Source organism: Adiantum capillus-veneris, chromosome 8 (genome assembly GCF_014529385.1).
Source record: "Adiantum capillus-veneris isolate H3 chromosome 8, ASM1452938v2, whole genome shotgun sequence".
NCBI lineage: Eukaryota > Viridiplantae > Streptophyta > Polypodiopsida > Polypodiales > Pteridaceae > Adiantum > Adiantum capillus-veneris.
Window position 1 is genome coordinate 63,964,320 of NC_140938.1, and position 22,409 is coordinate 63,986,728.

General features: G+C 45.0%; 2 protein-coding genes across 4 annotated transcripts in view; both read right to left on the minus strand.

The window, feature by feature from the left end:
• LOC147452258 (S-adenosyl-L-methionine-dependent methyltransferases superfamily protein) overlaps positions 1-22,409 on the minus strand; it is a 43,931-nt gene that overhangs the window by 9,638 nt on the left and 11,884 nt on the right. The window lies entirely within an intron of this gene.
• LOC147452259 (uncharacterized) lies at positions 5-10,466 on the minus strand. Its single transcript, XM_086518020.1, has 2 exons — positions 444-10,466; positions 5-378 (listed from the first exon to the last, which is right to left on the minus strand). Exon 1 carries the CDS (start codon positions 10,443-10,445, stop codon positions 9,288-9,290), a length of 1,158 nt encoding a protein of 385 aa, XP_086374146.1. The 5' UTR covers positions 10,446-10,466; the 3' UTR covers positions 5-378; positions 444-9,287.

Below are 22,409 nucleotides of genomic sequence, written 5' to 3' on the forward strand. Positions count from 1 at the left end.
GTAAGACAATGAATATTTAGTATAGTCAGCAAACATGCATCTGTGTAGCTTGACTTTTGTGCATGGATACCGTGAAATACATATCAACCTAGTTGTACAAAAGCATGCATGAAGTTTGTTTCATTAGCCCTTTAATGGATGAGCCAGCACACAGTCGTTGCTTCCAGCCTATCAAAACATAATCTCTACCAGCCAAACAAACTTGAGCTAAGGCTAAATCAGAGTACAGCGATCATGCTTGCTTTTTTGTTTTCAATCTGTAATCAAGACACACAGTTTTTACCTCCAGCCGCCACATGTAACTAGCAAAAAAGGTAAAATCCAAGTTTGGCACTCATTTCATCAGGATTTTCTTCTTCTCCAAATTTGTTAGGATTCCTGCATTTTCCTCAAAAGCTTTTAGCATTTGCTGTTGAGGGGGATTATTAGAGCACTATGTTCACCTTCCAGATGCTTTGCCTCCTGCTTATAGGCGTCCATTACATGCACTATGGCCCTTGGTTGTGGGTTGGCCATCCCTACACCTGCTTGACAGCAATCTCAGGCACATATAGGGTTAGCACCAGCACTTTACCCGTCTCAGACCTGTTTCATTATTTTTAGGGTGATAGTTTATTTCTGGTCAGGATATCAGACATAGATATTTACTTGACCTTACACTTGCTCACTATATATGTGGCCTAGGGGGATCTTTGTCCTTTGTCTTGTATCATTTGCAGAGTTTGCAATCTAGAGTTATCGGGCTTGCCTCTCTCTCTCTCTCTCTCTCTCTCTCTCTCTCTCTCTCTCTCTCTCTTCCTCCGACATTAAAATTGTCACGAGGACGTGGCAACTGTTAACTATGTCACGAGGACGTGGCAACTGCTAACCTTAGTTGTTGATTGTTTTCCAATGATTTTTGTTTAATTTTTGAGACCCTCTTTTTGAAGTTTCAAATGGTCGGACATTGTATGGCCAATGTGAACGGTAGTTTCACCCGCAAACGGGAAGTTGGTCGGCACTGGAACTATAAGGATTCTAGTTACTAATCCTTAATTAAGTACTTAAACTCATGCATGATTAAGACTTAAGAAACTTGAAATGAACTCAGAAACAAGACTCAGGGCTCCTTATATAGAAGACAAACAGGTATACATGAAAAAGGTATAACCCTTCATGAAGAGACACATCCTTTAGGCGAATAGACATGTTTAGGCGAATGGACACATCCATTCGATGAAGAGCCGCAACCATTGGTCTAAGGGACATGGCTGGTCGTCGAAGGAGTGTGGCTGTTGGTAAAGAGGTATGACTTTTGGATGAAAGGTTGTGACCATTCGAGAACAGGAGTCCTCCCAGGTTGGTCACACTTCGCATCTGCATCTGTAATGAATCAAGAAGAGTGTAGCAAGTCACAATCGTGACATTCCCTCCCATTTAAATTAAAACCCCATGTTCAAATGAAAGTCGTCCGCTTATCAAAGAACTCTTGAAGAAGGTTTGGGTACTGCTGCATGTCTTCATCCGTCTGCCAAGTTGAATCTGATTCATCAAGATCCATCCACTTAACAAGAAATTCTTTTGTGATCTTTCGTCTTGTCTCTTTCTGTCGAACATCAAGAATCTTTTCTAGAACAAGAATTATGTGTTCATCCTCAATTTCTGGCACATAAGAAGATAAGTCAAGAATTGGCGAATCTCCTTGTATGTACTGTTTGAGCCTAGAAATGTGGAAGGTTGGATGAAGTTTTCCTCATGAGAGTGGAAGCTCCAACTTGTAACTGACAACTGAATACTTCTTGATTATTTTGAAAGGTCCAAGGGTGCAACTTTGGAAAGACCGATTTCACAGTTTTGTAGCGATGAGGTGCTACGTACTAAAGGACCAAATCTCCTTCTTGGAAATCTGCATGTCGTCGATGCTTATTGCATAGTAACAGGGGACACCCTTTTTCGGGCTTCCCGTCCCCACTTTTCCGTCCCCACTTGCCGTCCCGCTCTCTTTTTTACACTAAAAATCCATTTCAGCCCCGTCCCCCGTCCCCCGTTCCCCCGTCCCGGAATGCGTCCCTTGTGACTATGGCTTATTGGCTTGTTTTTGGTACTTTTGTTGGACATGAACCAACTTGTCACGTACTTGAATAAGTACATCTTGCATTTCTTGAATCAACTGATCTGCTAGAGCTACTTTGTGTTGAAGAACAAAGTTTGTCGGTACAAGAGGAGTGTGCCCATAAGCTGCTTGGAATGGAGTCATGCCAGTTAACTGAATGGATAGAGTTATTGTATGCGAACTCTACAAGTGGCAAATACTCTTCCCATGATCCAATCGAGTTTGTATGTAATGTCAAAGCATTTCTTTTAAAATTTGATTCACTCTTTCTGTCTGACCATCAGTTTGAGGATGGTATGTTGAGCTGAATAGCAAATTTGTATTAAGAGATTTGAAGAGAGAGTGTCCAAAAATGTCCTGTGAATTTTGGATCCCTGTCTGAAACAATAGACTTTGGTAATCCATGTAATGTGAAAATGTGTTGCACAAACGCCATCTTGGAAAACCGATCAACCACTACGAGAATCTGTGCATTGCCTTTTTGGGAACGAGACAAAGTAGTGATAAAATCCATGCTGACACTTTTCCATCTTTCTTGAGGTATTGGTAAAGGATGAAGTAACCCTTGAGGAAGTTGTCGAGAAGCCTTCATTGTTTGACAGGAATGACAAGCTTTGACAAACTTGATAACATCTTGTTGCATTTGTGGCCAAAAATATGTTGCGGATAACAATCTGTATGTCTTGTTGATGCCTGGATGAGCAGCAAAAGGGACTTCATGATGTTCTTGGATCAAAATTTTCCTCAATGGCGCATTGTGTGGAACACAAATACGATCAATGTAATATAGCAAGTCATCAACAATGGTGTAAGCTGCAAACATATTCATCTCTGCAAGAGTCGGAATAGAGGATTTAAGAGCTTGAAATGCATCTCCAAAATCTCTATCTGTCAAATCCTCATGCTTGAAGCAAGCAGGTATTTCTATTTGCACACCGAAATGGCAAAGTTGATAGCGGGAGGCATGCGGCTTAAGGCATCTGCAAGGCCTAGCACATATTAAATAATCATATGAAAATTTGCCAAGAACTCAACCCATCGTCCTTGATGAGGATTCATCACTGGTTGAGTAAAAATGTATGTTAATGACTGATGATCTGTCTGCACCACGGAATCTGCGCCAAGAAGATAGTGTTTCCAAGTGCGGTAAGCATGACCAATGGCAAAAAATTATTTGTCATAAACTAGGTATCTCATTTGAACGGCTGAAAATTTGCGGCTGTCAAAAGCAATGACATGCTCATTCTGCATAAGAACACCTCCAGAAGCACAATCTAACGCATCTGTCATTACCTGAAAAGGTTGAGTGGGATCTGCAATAGCCAATGTAACAGACTTGAACACTCCAAGTCAAGAATCAACCGCGACAGCACCAAATAACCACTTCCAAACAATTCACAGATCACAATAGATTTGCACTGGCCCGACGGAGTTCCGTGCCTAGAGATATTGGCCCCAAAGACCGGCGCCCCTTTCGGTATTTCTTTTTATATTAATCAGATCAAAGTACAAGAGAGTGGTTAGGTTTTCACTCTCAGACTCTGCGTCCAGATGCTCTCAGAAGTGAGACCCTCACCACTAATTTAAAGGTTACAAGGGATGCCCAAAAGCAGAGCCCCAAAAACTTCAAATCAAAAGCAATTGCTCTCTCTCTCACAGAGAGTCCAAACTTGAAAGCAAAAGCATTCTCTCTCTCTTTCTCATATTGTAGAGAAAAAGAAAAATTTGCGTCGCTCATCATTTTCAAAAAAAAAAAAAACTTTTTTTTTCAACCTCCGCGATTTCCAGAAATTAAGGTTTCTGTTGTCCGCCACGTCATCACTTTGTGACATATCCCCCTCTTGAAAGCATTGTAATCGACCGCGACTACGCCTGCAAAACCGACAAAAGCCATAAACCGTCTTAGCAGACACTGGCTGTTAGTACCTACGTACTAAGAACACACATCTAGCACATGTACAAAATCGACAGTCACATCACAGGACATCACATGACATTCAACATTCATTCGGATCTTAGACCATGATTTATCAGCAATGTAGCTAGCAATCACATCTAGGTCCAATCGGGACCTCGAAGATGTCCGATTGACTAACCGCTATTGCAACCATGTCTATTCGAGATCAATCAAACCAAAATGCTGCAGTCATTTCGTCTATCAGTTCCTGCACTCAAAAGAAGTCAAGAACAAATCAATATCATTATCAGGAATTCCATTTCATAAAGTCATCCAGCAGAATACTGTCAGCTCTCAGTATCCCTGAAGCTCAAAGAGACACCAGTGACTTTAGTATCAAAATCGAGGCATCTGTTGACAAAGGAGCGGAGTGACTCCCCTCTTGTGCATCCCACTGCACCAGATCTCCGGCCAAGCTGAATTCTGGGTTCCGTTTGGAGTAGACTATGCTAAACCAAAACATCGAGGTAAAGTTTCACAATCCGAGGAGTATCTGCTAGGTCCTCCTCCTCCATCCACTTCGCATCAAATGCAGGAAAGTTCTTGAACTTAACCAAGAACCCGCCTTCGGACTTTACCTTTCTTCGTATCGTTATGTGTCAAAATCTGTTCAGGAACAAGGATCTCTGTCACGAGGACGTGGCAGTTATTAACCATGTCACAGAGATGTGGCAACTGCTAACCTTGGTTGTTGGTTTCTTTCCAATGGGGTTTATTTTATTTGTTTAAGACCCTCTTTTTGAAGTAGCAAACGGTCGGACATTGTATGGCCAATGTGAACGGTAGATTCACCCGCAGACGGGAAGTGGTCGGCACTGGAATTCGTATGGTAAGAGGATGTCTAGGCTCAGAGCAAGATCATATAGGTCCCCCCGTCGCACTTAGCAAGTTGGTGGATGCTAGGAAGTGAACTCAATTAAGGCGTAAAGTCAAGGTGGGACTTCCAACAAAAAGTATGCGACAGTTGGGCCACATTGCATTTTTGGATGCGGTCCCAATGAGGATAGATGGTCAGAAGACCAGTGGGAGCCCAACGGAAGCATCTCCTAAAATTTAGGGAACTGCTATTTTGGGCCGTGAAATGTGTTCGCGTCATTACCTTCGGTATGACTAGGGGAACACTTTATAACTCTGCCGCGAAGTCAACTGACGCGTCGGTTGGGATATTTTTAAGCGGCGAACCCGAAACGGGAAAATGCTTGTAAATGCGCCAAGTGTCACATTTTCAGGGACTTGCCTCTTCCAGAAAAATGGGCGCTGATTTTTAAGCTGGGAGAAGCCTCATTTGCAACCTGTCACAGGTTAAGAGCTATGGAGTGCTTTCTTTCCCTCTCATGTACAGTGTGGTGCTAGGAGTGATGCCCTGCACACTACACACTGCTCTCTCTCTCCCCTACGTGCAGTTATGTGATGCCCCACAAGAGGGCTACTCATTTGACTGATGTACAATTGTGTGGGTTCATGCTTTTGTGCTGAGGCAAGAGCCTCCTTGAGCAGGAACAGGGGTAGCTAACTGCTGCTCCAAAGCAGGCACTGGTGAGGGTCATAACCTCACCGTACAGGTGCAAAATCAGCGCTGTGTATGCGCTGTAAATTCACTGTTTTTCAGCCATACGGACGCCAGGATCATTGGGAATCGTGCCCCACTGGCAAAGGACAGTTAGGGGATTGTTTGGGGCTGAAAACAGGGCAAAAACCAGTAAATACAGCGTGCTGAATTTACTGTTTTTGGACAGGAATCAGAGGGTATACGCCAGTGCAAGCGAGTTCCAGCAGGGGAATTGGTTTCGCGCAAGTTTTGGGGCTGTTATGCTGCCGAAATTTGGCCAAATCAAATGGTATCTAGGTGGATACACGTGAAGGATTCCCAGGACCTTACCTTGTAATTTACCCTCCTAAAGAATAAAGAAATACCGAAAGGGGCGCCAATTTTGGGGCCTACAGGTTGTCGGCGTCTGCTCGGAGCATTCTAGCTTCCGAGCCGTGTGTGAGTTGAAGTGTTAATTCCCATTACAGGTTCTCTTTGCAAAGTGCTCTGTGTGTGTGTATAAAGTAAAGAATTTCGGGTGAAAGCCAACGCCTACCGCCCTACGGGCCGGTTACAATCTCCTCGTTTTCTTCCACTTCAGGTTGCTCATTAGGCTCCCCATCATCAGGCACATCACCCTTAACAGGTTTCAAGAGACTCACATGCAATGCATTGTGAATCCTCCAAGTATCTGGCAGTTTCAATTGGAAGGAGACATCATTTATCTTTTCAGTAATCTGGAAAGGTCCGTAGTATCGCATACTAAGCTTTGGAAAAAGCCTCTTCTTTCCCTTTTTCTTTCGTAGGCATGCCTTCTCAAAACGTAAGAGCACCCAATCATCCTCCTTCAATTTCAAATCGCGAATATGGCGATCCGCTACCTTTTTCTGTCGTTCTTGAGACTCCTGCAAAGTCTCGCGAACCTTGGCAAAAGCCGTATCCAGATCTCGCGAATATTCATCCGCTTCAAATATCTAATCTTTCGTGCTCGGGAAGGATGGAACCTTCGCAGCACTTTCAACAATCTCACATGGCGTCTTCCCCGTCGAAGAGTGTATCGTGTTATTGTAGGCAAATTCCACCAAAGGTAAGTTCTTTTCCCATTGAGTCTTCTGATCCGAGATACAAGACTTCAATAAATCTAAAACCACTGAATTGGCAATCTCAGATTGCCCGTCAGTCTGCAAGTGGAACGATGACGAGAACTGCAACTGCGTGCCAATGTTCTGCCTTCCAAAACAAACTCATAAATCTGGGGTCTCTGTCGGAGACAATCGTCTCAGACGTGCCATGTAATCGGAAAATCATCGTGATCATTCTGTGTTCTCGGGAGATCAAAAATGAAATCCATTTCAATACTTTCCTAGGGACAGGTGGGTATGGGTAAAGGGTGTAACAATCCCTGTGCCTTATGCCTGTCAAACTTGACCTTCTAGCATACTGCGCACAACTCTTCCACGTCCTTTTTGAGTCACGGCCAAAAGAAGTATCTCTCTACCCCTTTCATGGTGGTAGCAATGCCGCGGTGACCCGTAAAAGCTGGACAGTGGCATTCAGTCATAACCTTTTCCCTCAACGGCTGTGTAACGCACAACAGTCTTTTTCATCATGTAGCCTTCTCGAAGGGAGTATCCAGCTACTGTCTCCCCATCCCGTATCTATGTGAAAATATCTGCAAAATCTGTATCTGTGGCATACGGATCGACCATATCCTCGAAGCTCCTATGATGTATCGCGGAAATAGCCAGAACCAACAGTTTCTGAGACAAAGCATCTGCCACCACATTCTTCTGTCCCTGCACATGGACAATCTGGAAGTGGAACTGTGACAAGATGTTCGCCCACCGCATCTCCTTTTCCGAAAGCTGCTTCTGTGACAAGAAGTAGCGCAAACTCTGATGGTCTGTAAAGACAGTAAAATCCGCTCCGAGTAGGTAATGCCACCACTGAGTAAGAGCATGGATAACCGCCAATAGCTCTTTCTCATAAATCTGTGCTGTCATCTCCGGCCTAGAGAACAAACGCCTCTCGTAAGCTATGACATGGCCTTCTTGCATCAAGACCGCACCCAGACTACGACCACAAGCATCACAAAAATACTTCACATGACTTCTGCAAGTCCGGTAAAGTCAAATATGGTCCTGTAGTCAATTTCTCTTTCAATGTCTGAAAGGCAGTCACCTCTGTGGGTCCCCACGAAAAAGGTACTCCTTTCTGTGTCAAGATATGCAAAGGGGAAGCAACCTCTGCAAACTTTCGTATGGACCGCCTGTAGTACGAACACGATCCAAAGAAGCTTCTAACTTCATGGGCATTCCTCAAATCGAGCCAATCACCGATACTCTCTATCTTCGCTGGGTCCATTTGCACTCCTGCTGCTGACACACTGTGTCCCAAAAAGTGTATCTCTGGTAAGAAAAATTCACTTTTCTTTGCATTAATCACTAACTTGTGATCTCGTAATGCCTGAAAGACTTGAAGCAGATGATCTCTGTGTTCTGCCTCATTCTTGGAGAAAACAATGATGTCGTCAAAGAAAGTGCCAACAAATAGCCTGTACTCTCAAAAAATCATGTCCATCATCCGGTTAAATGTCGCAGGAGCATTGGTTAAGCCAAAAGGCATCACCAAAAACTCAAATAACCCAAAAATCGTCCAAAAAGCTATCTTGTAGACATCTCCTGGCGCTATCCTGATCTGATGATATCCACTCTTCAAGTCAATCCTGCTAAAGCACGAGGATCCCTGTAACCTGTCGAGTATATCATCGATCCGTTGGTGATTTCGTTGAGAGTGCTATAATCGATGCACATTCTCCAAGATCCGTCTTTCTTCAAAACCAACAACACTGAAGAGCAATACGGTGAAGTACTAAGCTGGACAAGACCCTTTTCCAAGAGGTCTTTCATTGGGTTCATAATCTTTTCATTATGTACTCGGCTCACACGGTAAGGTGGCCGATTCGGTGGCGTGCTTCCAGGTATCAGATCAATGGTCTGATCTTCAGGCCCTCTGAAAAGCAATCGACATGAGTGTGGAGAAAAATCTTGGCGTTCTTTTGATCAGGTCAAAACTTATTCAACCTTTATCCATCGTTCAGTTCTCTCCCAAAAGAATGAGTAAGACACTGAAGTTCATCAAGTACAATCTCTAAGCCCTTCATTTATCAAAGTCGCTTTCTCGGCCCGGTAGTCAACCACGACGTAGTTCTTGTGGTACCAAGGGATCTTGAGTAGAACGTCACTCGCGTGCCCTGAACACCCCTGTCATTGCAAACAAAGTTTGCCAATGCTCGGTGTAATGGCAACATCCCATCCGGGTGCCAATCGAACTACGTCCGCCTGTGGCATCAGTCTGTCGGGCGTAATTCCAAATCGAGCCGCCAATTCCAAGTGAAAAGAAGTTGGCCTTGGCTCCTTCAAAAGAGCTTCCTGATCCTTCACTTCGCCCCAAAAAGCGGCAAAGTTTGTACTTTCATTCATTAGATTCGGTGCAGGTCCCACGCCATGTGGTACATTTTTGCTTTTCTATCTGCCTTTTCTGCCACGTTCCTCAATTGCTCTCGAACTCTCAGGCCTGTCGTCGTCTTTATCATTCTGTTCTTTCTGTGCCTTTTTAGGGCACTTCGCGGAGATATGTCCATGTTCCCCGCATCCAAAGCACTTCCCTTCTCTGATGAAGCGAGCTCTCTCCTCAAGAGTAAGCTTGGGTCATGCATCCTTTTTCTCTGGGTTGCTCTTTTTCTTTCTACTTTCATTCCCAGAAGTCTGTTCGGCTCGTTGTGTCATGGCCTCATCTGTGGGGTAGGTCAGACTGCTAGAGTGAATGGCAAAGCCCCGCTTCACATGACTCATCAACTCCTGAATAGAAGTTGACTTCTGTTCCAAGCAGTGATCTCGAATCTCTGTAGGTAGACCCAAGGTAAACCGCTCAATCTGTTCTCTGAATGAGATCTTCTTGAATGAAGAGGCGGGTAGAAAAGAGCTCCAAAATCTTTCACCATAAGCATTGATTGTATCTTTCTTGGTCATCCGAAGATGGTTCCAAGCAGCTCGTATATCTCGTTCATATTCTTGCGTCAACCAAGAAGAAATAAAAAGCTTCTTAAATTTCAGCCATTTAACTGGCGCATTCTTGTTTAAAAGAAGCGTGGACCACCAAGTACGAGCATTCCTCTTAAAGTAAGAAACAGCTCTCCAAATCTTGGAGTGCTCTGAATAGCGTCCTCCCGTGAAAGCGATGTCAAACTGCTGTATAAAAGACAAAGCCTTCGAAGCATCTGAGTATCCTGAAAAAGTATCAAACTTGATCGAGTGGCCACCTTCCTTAAACTCTCGGACTTTCTTGCTTTTATCTTCGAGAAAGTCATACTGGTTGGCTTTGTAAAAATTCTTCTTGTTCGCATAAAAGTTTCCGTTGTCAGAGTCTGAACTGTTCGTAGACGAGTCCTCTATAGAAGTGTCACTCACTGAGCGAGACTTAGACTTCCTTGCCTTTTTTTTGCCCTTTCCGGAGCGTTGTTTCTTGCTTCGCTTTTTGCTTTTCCTTTCTTCTTCACTCGAGTCTGAAGAGCTAGAAGAACTGTCAGAAGAAGAAGAAGAAGAAGAACTTGGTAGGTCTTCAAACTTGACGCGCTTCTTCAATTTCTTTGCCTTATCAAATGTCGACCGACGACCCAAATATCCCGGGAAGTCAATGCCTTTCTTCTGCTTTTTGCCGTGCTTTTTGCCTTTCTTTTGCACGTCGAAAAGCTGAGCAATCCGTGCATCAACCACGTTCTCCAGTTCCTTCTCCGTATATTTCTTGGAGGCAGAAGGTTTCTTGAGAGCGGGTTTCGGGAGTGGTGTTGTGGTTCTTTGCCACTCCATCTATACCTCTTCCAAAGAGGTCTGGTTCATATATTTTGCCAACTTCACGTCCTTGGCAAAATTGAGCATCATCTTTGTTGCATCACCAATCAATTGACGACCCTCCATCTCTCTGGCCATACTCTCTGTCTGAATCTTTGTTGTGATCCCAGCCCGCATCTCCAGATGCAGAGGGAGTCGACTAATCATTGCCTGAAGCGATAGGTGCCACGGAAAAAAAAAATTTTGGGGAAATCCGAAAATCGACTGTGCTCTGATACCACTGTAACAGACTTGGACACTCCAAGTCAAGAATCAACCGCGACAGCACCAAATAACCACTTCAAAACAATTTAAAGATCACAATAGATTTGCACTGGCCCGGCGGAGTTTCGTGCCTAGAGATATTGGCCCCAAAGACTGGCGCCCCTTTCGGTATTTCTTTTTATATTAATCAGATCAAAGTACAAGAGAGTGGTTAGGGTTTCACTCTCAGACTCTGCGTCCAGATGCTTTGAGAAGTGAGGCCCTCACCACTAATTTAAAGGTTACAAGGGATGCCCAAAAGTAGAGCCCCAAAAGCTTCAAATCAAAAGCAATTGCTCTCTATCTCTCACAGAGAGTCAAAACTTGAAAGCAAAAGCATTCTCTCTCTCTTTCTCATATTGTAGAGAAAAAGCAAAATTTGCGTCGCTCATCATTTTCAAAAAAAAAAAAAACTTTTTTTTCAGTCTCCGTGATTTCCGAAAATTAGGGTTTCTGGCATAAATTAGGGTTTGCAAGAATTTTAGGGTTTCTGACAGAAATTAGGGTTTCTACTGTCCGCCACGTCATCACTTTGTGACAGCCAAGACTGGAGTTGTCGTCAAGGCATGTTTAAGGGCTTTGAACGATTGTTCTGCTTCTTCAGTCCATTGAAGTTTATCCTACTTGGTAAGCTCGGTCAAAGGAGCTGCAATATCCGAGAACTTGTGCACCTTGGTATGATAGAAATTTGCAAGTCCCAAAAAAGAGCGCACATCTGAAATGGTGAGCGGTAAAGGCAAATCCACAATGACCTGTATTTTCTTGGGATCTATTGCAACGCCATTAGCAGAAATAATATGACCAAGGTATTCCACCTGATTCTCGAAGAAATCACTTTTCTTCTTGTTGATGTATAGCACATTGGTTCGCAGAATTTGGAAGACAAGCTGCAAATGTTCCTTGTGATCAGCCATCGTTCGACTAAAAATCAGAATGTCATCCAAATATACGATCACAAACTTGTGTCTTCTGCATCGGGTTTGACATCTCGCAACATGATTAAGGCAGTAGCACAATCATGTTTTCAAACCAGCCGTTTGACTTGTAAAGCAGAGACCAATATAATGGGTTTGGTACTGAAAAGACCACAAAGCTCTATTTCCTGATGCTTGTGAAAGAGCCAAATTGAATGATCTCTGAAACTGATTATTGGATCATACTAAAATAACCAAGACTGACCAAGGATCAAATCGTAATATGACAAGGGCATAACTGAAAAACCAAGTTGATCCTGGTAATCCTGAATCTGAAAATCCAGCTTTTCAATTCTTTGTTGCACTCGAGAAAGGAACCAAGTTCTACTTGGTAAGCCGCCTCGCTAGGTTGTGTTTGAAGGCGAAGTTTAATAATCAAGGATGTACTGACGAAATTAGAAGAACACCCACTATCCACAAAAACATTGATTGGCTGCTTGCCAACAAAGCCAAGGAGGCTAAGAACCTGATTCGAAAGATCCACTGGAGCAACGACATGATTTCAAGCATTTAACATTAAGGTACTCACCACCTTAGAAACTCGAACACAACGTGCTGCTTGCTTACCTTTGTCTGGGACAGGAGGTTGGTTGTGGATAGGTTCTGAAATTGTGGTCTCCATGTAAGAATTATGGCAAGGATTTGAAGGGTTTGGCTTCTTAGGGCACTCATACCACCTGTGCTGTCCATTGCAAATTGTGCATAATTCTAGACTGTTGGAGTGGGAGGTTGAAGGAGCCGATGAAGAGGCTTGTTGTCCAGAAGAAGTATCCTGCCGAAAATCACAACGACCATTCCTTCTATGATTGGGACGATTGTGTTGTCGATTTTGATTATTTGCAGAAGATGAGGCTCTGGAAGTGGCTGCTTGTCTAGAAGATTGGGGTCGAAAAGAATTTTGTCCAGCACATATTGTCTCGTAGATTAAGGTCCTGAGAAAGAACGTTGATTCTGAGCACCTTGTCCTTGATGATTACGCTGTGAGGAGCCTGCAAAATTGGAAGCTCGATCGCCAGGAAGGAAACTTCTGAATGGGCGCCGATTATCGCCGAGATGCTCAACATAAGCGATTGCAGCATCCAATGTGGCAAGGTTAAACTTATGGACATCATCTCGCAGGGAAGGCTCAAGTCCGTCAACAAAACTGTAGAGTTTAGCGGAAGGACTGAGAGTCTCCATCTCAAAGAGGCAGGCTCAAAAGCCTTGCAAAGGACGCGCCGGAATTTGTCCCAAGTAACGGTGATCTTTCCATCTTCAACTCGTTGATGCCACCAAAGGAATGCAGTATCCTTTAGCAAGGGACTTGCCAAAGCAACCTTCTTACTTTCAATGAGATCGGTGTTTGCGAAATAAACATCCATCTTGAAAAGGCAATGGTCCAGCACGCGCTTATCGCGGCGACCGTTGTAATGCTTTGCATCAATTTTATTTTTCTGTGTTGTGTTTATTATTTTAAAAAGGTACTTTAATTCTGGATTGTCTACCTCTCGTTTTGGAGACTCGACTTGCTCAGGAACTGACTCTGCTACAGAGGAAACCGAATGTGTAGCTGGCTGCATCCTCGAAGAAGAAAATGCCTGTAAGACATCCAAACGGGATGCCATCGATGCAAGACCGGTGGAAAGGGCCTCCTGGAGAACGGGCATCTGCTGTCTGACGATGGCTATCGGATCGTCGGGTGGAACAGGAGCACTGTCAGTCTCTGACATTCTGACAGCTCAGAGGGAATATCTCGGAGAGGTTGGAGAGATGTGGTTGCCATAAAAAGGCGAAGCTGCTACTGATGCTGCGTCGAACTCCTCCAAGAAATCTGCTCCAAGGTCCAAATCCTCTATATCTTCCACCTCGTTGATAGGAGGTGTGTCGTCTGGGGTTAAAGGTGTATAATCCAGAAGCTGCAACTCGCTCTGAACCCGAACTAGAGGCTGCTGTGAGATGATACCGTTCATTGTATCCACTCGACACTTCGTCAGAGAATAGGCCAAGAAAGGATACCGTCCCAGAATGTGCTCGAAATGTGGCAAATGAAGAGGTTCGCACGTAACAAATATGTGCCACACCACCCTGACCTGGAATCAAGAGACGTGGCGATGGGTAACATACACCAGATAATTCTGCGGCAAAATTGTTGGCTGTAGTGCAGGAATAGGAGCAGATGCGGGCACTAGAACGGGTTTAGGAACCGGTATCTCTTTTGGAACAGGTGCGGGTTTTGGAGACGGGGAATCCGGAATGATAATCACTTCCGGTTCGTGTTCGGATTCCAGTTCCGGGGTATCTGGAATGACGATCACTTCGTGAACAGGAGGATTTTCCGGCAAGATTTCTTCGGGAACCTCGTCTATGCACGAGAGAAAGTGGATTGGAACATCGAAGGCATCGTCGGCCATGGTGGCGAGCAGTCTCGTGTGCACATCAGGTGCCGGCCAGAATTTGCAACACTGGAAGTTGGCAGAAGAGCATTCGGCAGCAAATTCTCAAGCTGGTTCCTCATTTCGCTGGCCTTTGTGGAGTTTTTTAAATGTTTGGTACAAAGAGGGTGCCCACTTGCAATTATTGGGCAGCCGGCCAAATCCTTTAAAAATTTAATGGGTGGCCACTTAAAAACTCCAGCGCTGGCTGATTTTAATAAATATGTAACGCTGTTGTGTTGCCTTGCATAGAAAAAATTTGCCTGCGAGCGTGGGCTGTAGCGTGAGGGGTGCCGGGTGAAGAGACATGCCAGGTGCACATACCAGGGCCGGGGGGGGGTGCGACTCTTCATGGTAAATGAGGCAACTCGTCCACGCGAAGAGGCACCACCTGAAGGAGAGGCATACTTCAGGATTGCAGCCGGTATGCTGCAACACCCATCTTCGTCTTCTACTTTACTTTATTTATTTAGAAGAGAAGGTTTCAGGTTACCTCATGCTGGGTTGTGTATTTTTCATCTTTCTTCTGCTTCCATGCAACTCCAGGAAGGGGGGGAGAGGGTAGCGGCGAGGGTGAGAGGCTCACAACCTTTGGGTCCCGGGAAAAAATTTGCTCTGATATCACTGTAAGGATTCTAGTTACTAATCCTTAATTAAGTACTTAAACTCATGATTAAGACTTAAGAAACTTGAAATAACTCAGAAACAAGACACAGAAGACTCTGTGTTTGATTGATTGAAAGTGTGATGCAAGGGCTCCTTATATAGGAGACGAACAGGTACATATGAAAAGGTATGACCCTTCACGAAGAGACACATCCTTTAGGCGAATAGACATGTCTTTAGGCGAATGGACACATCCATTCGATGAAGACCCGCAACCATTGGTCGAAGGGACATGACTGGTCGTCGAAGGAGTGTGGCTGTTGGTGAAGAGGTATGACTTCTGGGCGAAGGGTTGTGACCATTCAAGAACAAGAGTCCTCCCGGGTTGGTCACACTTCGCATCTGCATCTGTAATGACTCAAGAAGAGTGTAGCAAGTCACAATCGTGACAGGAACTCGTATAGTAAAAGGATGTCTAGGCTCAGTTCAAAGTCATCTAGGTCCCTCGCCGCACTTAATAAGTTCGTGGATACTAGGAAATTAACTCCATAGAGGCACAGTGACAAGGTGGGGTCACCTAGAGAAAACCAACCGAGAACTGGGCTACATTGCCTTTTTGGATGTGGTCCCAGTGGTGAAAGATTGTCAGATGACCAATGAGAGTCCAATGGAAGCATCTCCTAAAATTTAGGGAACTGCTATTTTGGGCCATGAAATCTGTTCGCGTCATTAGCTTCGGAATGACAAGAGGAACATTTCATTACTCTACCACTAAACTGAGCAACCGGTTGAGATATTTTTAGTCCAGAAGGTCCAAAGCGGGGAATTAATACATGAGTGCCACTTGGCACATTTTTGGGCATTTTTCCAACTTAAGAGAGAGAGAAGCATTAAAACAAAACTGAGCTGCATTTTTCAACCGTATGGTGGATTGTTGCAGGTACCAAAAAAGCTACTGTGTGCTTGCCTACCCTCTATATACAGTGAAGTGCAAGAACAAAAGCGTTGCACATCATTCACTGCTCTCTCTCTCTCTCCCTTCCGTGCAGTTATGTGATGCCCCACAAGAGGGCTATTCATTTGACCTATGTACAGTTGTGTGGGTTCATGCGCGATTGCCGAGGCAAGAGCTTCTTGCACAGGTACTGGATTAGCTAGTTGCTAATCCCCCGCAGGTATAGGTGAATTCGGAGAGGTTTCGCGTGAGAATCTCGTCCGATTCAAAGGGCAAGTAGCCCTACAGGTGCGGGAGCTCGAGGACTTGCTACGGATGCGACCGGCTTGCAAAACGGAGCCCAAAACAGGGAAATACAGCCTGTTGTGTATTTTTTCAGGTTTAGGGTTTCGGCCCTAAACAGTCCCTAATACCCCCAGGAGGTCAGGGGACGCGAGGGGATAGCTGTAGAGGTGATTTGACGCATTTTCAGGGCAGAAAACAGAGAATTCGCTTCTTGCCAGGTTTTGCAAAGTGTCCGTATGCGTCGGGAAAGTCATCTATTGCATGGGGATACTATCTGTGAAGCATCCTAGTACAGTTATGCTGCCGAAATCGGGCCAGAACATGTGGTTTTCAACCCGGATTATGCGGGACAGCTCGTAGGAAATCACAATTTTTATTCCCTCTGTTAATACAATAAAGAAATACCGAAAGGGGCGCCAGTCTTTGGGGCCAACAGGTGTCGGCGTCTGCTTGGTAGCGCTCTAGCTTCCAAGCCGTGTGTGTTTGAAGTATCAATTCCCGTTACAGGTTTTCTTTTGCAAAGTTTCTCTGTGTCCTAAAGTTTAAAGTAAAGTTTCAGGTGAAAGCCAAAGCCTACCGCCCCACGGGCCGGTTTCAAAATTTCGTTGCCGGGACATTAATCACTTTTCCCTCAAGAAGTGAGCCTCGGTTGTTTTGGGTAAAGACACAGAGTAGAGGAACGCGGGATTACACTATAGCCGACAAAGGGAAGGGCATTATGGAAGAGGGTTCCTCTTCGAAGGACAGACAGGAAGTTCCTATGATGTTCGAGATTGGCGAGAGCTCACGGCCACCCCCGTCTGTACCTTCTATTGATGTGAATATCCCTCAAGTACAGGGCTTTATGACTAGGCAACTCGAGGATGATGCGTTCAGGACTCAGTTAGTTGCCGCGGTGAATGTGTTTTTGCAGCTGGTGCAGAACCCAAGGTTTATGGAGTTCTTGCAAGCGCCACCAGTGCCACAGCAAAATAGGCAACCTACACCGCGAACAGAGCTTGTTGAGGCTCAAGCCCAAGTACTTTATGCATCTCAGCAGGATAGGGAACACTCGCATGTTGTGGAGTCAAGGGCTTCAAAACAGGTTTCTCCCTTCCTTGAACAGGTGGTTAGGACGCCTATTCCACAGGCTATGCGAGTTCAGCCCGCCACCTTTCAGAGCCCGCATGATGTCTTGAATGGACAGGGAACCGGTTACCAGGCAATGCATCCAGTTTTTCCACCACCCACGGTACATCCTGGGTATTTCAGGAGTGGATCTGTGTTCCAGAGCATGGTTGCTTATGCGCCTGGAGGTCAATCGTACATGCAGGAACAGTGTTTGGGGTATGCAAGGCATGATGCCAAACCCCATGTACGGTACCGTCGGCATGCAGCAAGGTTTTCAGAGCAACCAGGGCAGTTTGGGGTGCCACAGGCTCATTTTGGCATAGCTGGTTTTTTTGGACAACAACCAAATATGGCCCCTCTGACACAAACTGTTAATGGTCAAGATGTGCCAATGATGCTTACTACAGTGCCCATGTTGCAGACTATTCCTTATGACAATTTGGGGGCACTGGAAAAGCCGAAAGCTTACAAAGAAGGTGGTGCATTTGTAAAGTTTAGCACTTTCAGTGGCTTCAAAGATAAGGCAAAGGCTCTTACTTTCCTCCAGCAGTTTGATACAGCTTATGCAGGAGGGAATTTTACAGAGGCCTCTAAGGTCAAGAAAGCTGTCACTTTCTTAAAAGACAATGCGCTTACATGGTGGACGACATTGTTAATGGAAGGACAGTCACCTGCCACTTGGGTCTACTTCAAACAAATGTTTGCATCTGCTTGGCTGTCAAATGAATTTGAAGCCGACATCATGACAGATTGGCACCAGCTTACTTCCGCTACATGCAAGAGCTTGCTGGAGTACAATCGGAGGTTTTGTAAAGCATTACTCTAAGTAACCTCCTAGAGATTTGTGCCATTGACAGAGCAGATAGAGAAGTATTGTTGTGGGCTGCCTAAAGGGGTTCGGGACTACTGTACCAAGAACAGAGTGGCTACCCTCACCCAGCTCATGGAAGTTGCGAACACTGGTCTTGACGATGGTGTCATCATCAAGTCCGGGACTGCGATGAAGATGACGAAGGTGTCGTCGTCAAGATAGGGATCTGCGATAACAATGGCAATCGTGTCGTCGTCAAGATAGGGACTTCGACGACAATGACGATGGCGATGACGACAATAGTGTCGACGACGACGGTGTCAAGGCTGAAAACTGAAAATGTTGGGTTGTCTGCTGAAGTCTGAAAACTCCAAGCTGATCTGGGTCTTCTTCTTCTTGAGAAAACGCTAGGTGCCTGCCTCCTTGTGTCCCTGCTTCTTTTGCTTCTATTGAGTGCCCAATGGGTTTCTTTTATAGATCTTTAGCAATTTGCCCTACCTACTTTTCCAACAAACTTACAAAAAGAATTCCAAAAGTCGCTTTTAATAGAATGACTTATAAGAGGTGGTTCACGCGGTAAAATGCTTGCATGATGAAATGATTGTTCTTGTGCAAGAGAGGGTATGCAAGTGTGATTGGCTTGGACATGCATGTCTTGCTAGAGGCTCACAAAGGTACCAGGCTCAGTCCTAAGCTAAGACTCATGCTAGACTATGGCAGAAGCGTGTCCACGTGGCGCAAATGAAGTGCGCACGTGACATCCCCCCCTGTTAAAAGTGAGCCACAGCTATCGAACTTCTATCTGTACTTCTTATGTTGACTGATGAATGCTTTTGATGTTGTGGATGCACAAACCAATGCAGATTCCTCCGAAACCAGGAACTAATGGTACTGCGGGTGCTGTGGGTACTGGTGGCGATGCAAACACCATGTAAGGGTCACTGTCTAACCTTACTACGATTGCCGAATATCAGCCTGGGCTCTATACCAGATAGTGCTGACTCTGCCTGCTGTAGCAAGAGCTGTTCCCAAAATACTGACTGTGGTGAAAACGTTACCAGTGCTGATGGATTGAGGTTTGGTTCCAGAGTCCTTTCCAAGGTGCAATGACGAGGAAAATGGATGCACGCTACATGCAAATGCGAATGCAGAAGAGGTTAGGGATCCTGTCTCCAACTCCTTCCATATCCACATACAAGGCTAGGAGATCTTAGTACTCAAGATCTGGATCCTCGTGTATCCAATGTGGATCTTCCTTCAAAGACATGGCAATGAAGATGGGATGTGGTAAGTCCATGGTCGGGACTCAAAGATTCTTCAGGAAAAAAAACTAGGAGAGGTTCCTTGGATTCTTGATGGTTCTTGAGGTTCTTGATTCTTCTTTGTACTTATGATTCTTCCCTTGGGTTCGCGAAGCTGAAGCACACACAAAGCTCTGATACCAATGTCAAGTGCAACGGAGGAGAATAAGGATTTGCTCGGATCTAGTACTCCGCACACAAACACAAGGGACACTTTACTTCACTTGAAAGAACTGAACTGAATTGAAAGAAAGTGGGACGAGAGAGAGAAAAGAGACGAAAGGATGTCGGGTCCCAACCCTCATGGGCCCCCTTGCTCTTTTGCCAGAGCAAGACTTTCTTTATTCTTGCACAATGTTGATACAATGACTAAATGCTGAGATGTTGATGCTAATGGGTTCTGATGCTACTATGTCGACGACGGTGACTATGACGATGACGACGATGGTGTCATCGTCAAGTCCGGGATTGCGATGACGATGACGAAGGTGTCGTCGTCAAGATAGGGATCTGCGATGACAATGGCGATCATGTCGTCGTCAAGATAGGGACTTCGACGCCAATGACGATGGCGACAACAATGACGATGGTGTTGACGACGACGATGTCAAGGCTGAAAACTGAAAATGCTGGGCTGTCTGCTGAAATCTGAAAACTCCAGGCTGATCTGGGTCTTCTTCTTCTTGAGAAAACGTTAGTGCTCCTGCTGAGGTACTGCCTGCCTGCTGGGTGCCTGCCTCCTTGTGTCCCTACTTCTTCTGCTTCTACTGAGTGTTCAATGGGTTTCTTTTATAGATCTTTAGCAATTTGCCCTACCTACTTTTCCAACTAACTTACAAAAAGAATTCCAAAAGTCACTTTTAATAAAATGACTTATAAGGGGTGGTTCACGCGGTAAAATGCTTGCATGATGAAATGATTGTTCTTGTGCAAGAGAGGGTATGCAAGTGTGACTGGCTTGGACATGCACGTTCTGCTAGAGACTCACAAAGGTGCCACGCTCAGTCCTAAGCTAAGACTCATGCTAGACTATGGCAGAAGCGTGTCCACGTGGCGCAAGTGAAGTGCGCACGTGACATCATATGACGCATAACAGATGTACATTCCTGATGGCTCTCTCAATCTTGTAGATCTACAGCTCCTAACTTAATAGTTCTCAAGTGCACAAATTTTAATAGTCTTGATTTCATTATATACAGATTACCCAAAAATAAGAAAATAGTCAATTTAGCCGCATCCCTTCGGCAAAGATCTAGTGCAACACAGGTGAGAGAAACTGAAAGAACTAAACACGACTGAGAGAGTGTCACGTGCAATGAAAGTGTTTAAGGATTTATCTCGGATCTAGTACTCCGCACAAACACAAGGTTACTTTACTTCACTTGAAAAGAGAAACTGAACTGAACACAATGAACGAGAGAGACGCACAGAGAGAGAGAGAGAGAGAGAGACGACACGGCATGTCGGGTCCCAACCACCCTCAAGGGCCCCCTTGCTCTGTTGCCAGAGCAAGTACTTGCTTCATTTCTTGCACAAAATGCTGATACAATGATGCTAAATGCAAGATGCTAATGGATACTTGATGCTACTGATGTTGGGTACTGGTAAGGTACCGAAGGGTACTTGCTGGAGGTGCTTGATACAGCGAGGCTAAGTGCTGAAAAGTGAAAACGCTAAGGGCTGAATGCTGAATCTGATGATGCTGATGCTGAAAACGTTGGTATTGTGTCACGTGTGCCGCAAATGTTGGTTCTGAGTTTAGCAAACGCTGGCTCAATAGGGCTGAAAAACGCTGATCTGGTCCTGTTGCTACGATGGCTGGCTGGAGATGCAAGGCCGAGTGCTTATGATCCTTGGTGCTATGGGGTACTGCAGGCACTTGCCCTTCTTCTCCCTCTCCTCTAGCGCCCCAAGAACTGCATATATAGGGATTCCCATGCTGGTCAAGCAGGCATAGATCAGTCCCCCACGACCTTGACAAAAGTGTCACCTATTAATAAATGGCTTAAGAAGCGCTTCACAAGCAATAAAATGCCTATATGCTGAAATGTTGTGTTGTGCAAGAGAGGGTATGCAACTATGACCTGCCGGGGTATGCAGATCCAGCTAGAGGCTCACAATGTGCCAAGCTAGATCCTAAGCTAAACTATGACTGATGCTAGAGACGGTAGCAAAAGCTTGTCCACATGGCGCAAGTGCAGTGCGCATGTGACAGAGAAAGAGACAACATGGCACAATGGAATTCCACACCAAGAAGCACTAGCCCCAAAGATTGGCGCCCCTTCTCGGTATTTCTTTATTATTATGCTACAACAAGTACAATGTCCGAGGGTCTTCTCTCTCCGAGTGCTCCCTAGAAAATCCGTCGGAAGAGAGGCCCTCACAATCCTTATAAAGGCCCTTGGCCAAAAGAAATACATGAAAAGTAGTAGTCTAAAAGCATCTAATGTCACAAATTGCTAACGTGTCAAGCCACTGAAGAACAGAGCCAACCTGCAACTCACTGCAGAGAAGCCTAAACCCTAAGAAGAAGCAACAGAAAAAGAAAAAGAAGTTTTACCGGCTTACAAAGTCTTGTTGTGGCGGATTTTTAAAGAAGAGTTCCCACCAACTTATGGGACCCCGTCTGATGGGGCCCAAGTGACATAAAGGCATTAAAAATAAAGCAAGTCCACACACACGCGCGCACGCGGAGGGCTGTGATGACGTGCCAACAGTACGGATTTTCAGATTTCGCGCTGACATGATGACGTGCCAGACTATACGGACAGTCCCGGATTTTGCGCTGACAAATTGTACGGATTTCGGATTTGGCATGATGACATGGCTGCTATACGGATTTTCCTGCTTTTGCGCTGGCAACTTTTGGACCATATGCTTTTGAGTTTATAGCTTTTCATGTAAACTGCTTTTCATAGTCCAAGGGCCTTTAAATATGAGCCAAGAGCTCATTTTCTAGCATGCTTCCTGGAGAAGATGCAGAGCGTGAGTACCGGCATTCAATGATATAAAGAAATAACGAAAGGGGTGCCAAGGTAAGGTTTGGGGCCAGTACTCTCTGGGGTGGAATTCCGCCACTCTGTGTCGCGCTTCGTTCAATTGTTATTGAAGTGCTAAAAGTCTCTTCAATCTGTTCTTTTCTATTGGCACGTGGTGCCCGTCTTGTGATAGTGGTATCAGAGCTTCAGGCGTGTGCTTTTCTAAAAGCATACCGGTCCTACCAAAG

What these genes read in the sequence shown, in the direction of transcription:
- LOC147452259 (XM_086518020.1), bottom strand. Translation starts at nt 10,445, where the DNA reads ATGGAGTGGCAAAGAACCACAACACCACTCCCGAAACCCGCTCTCAAG.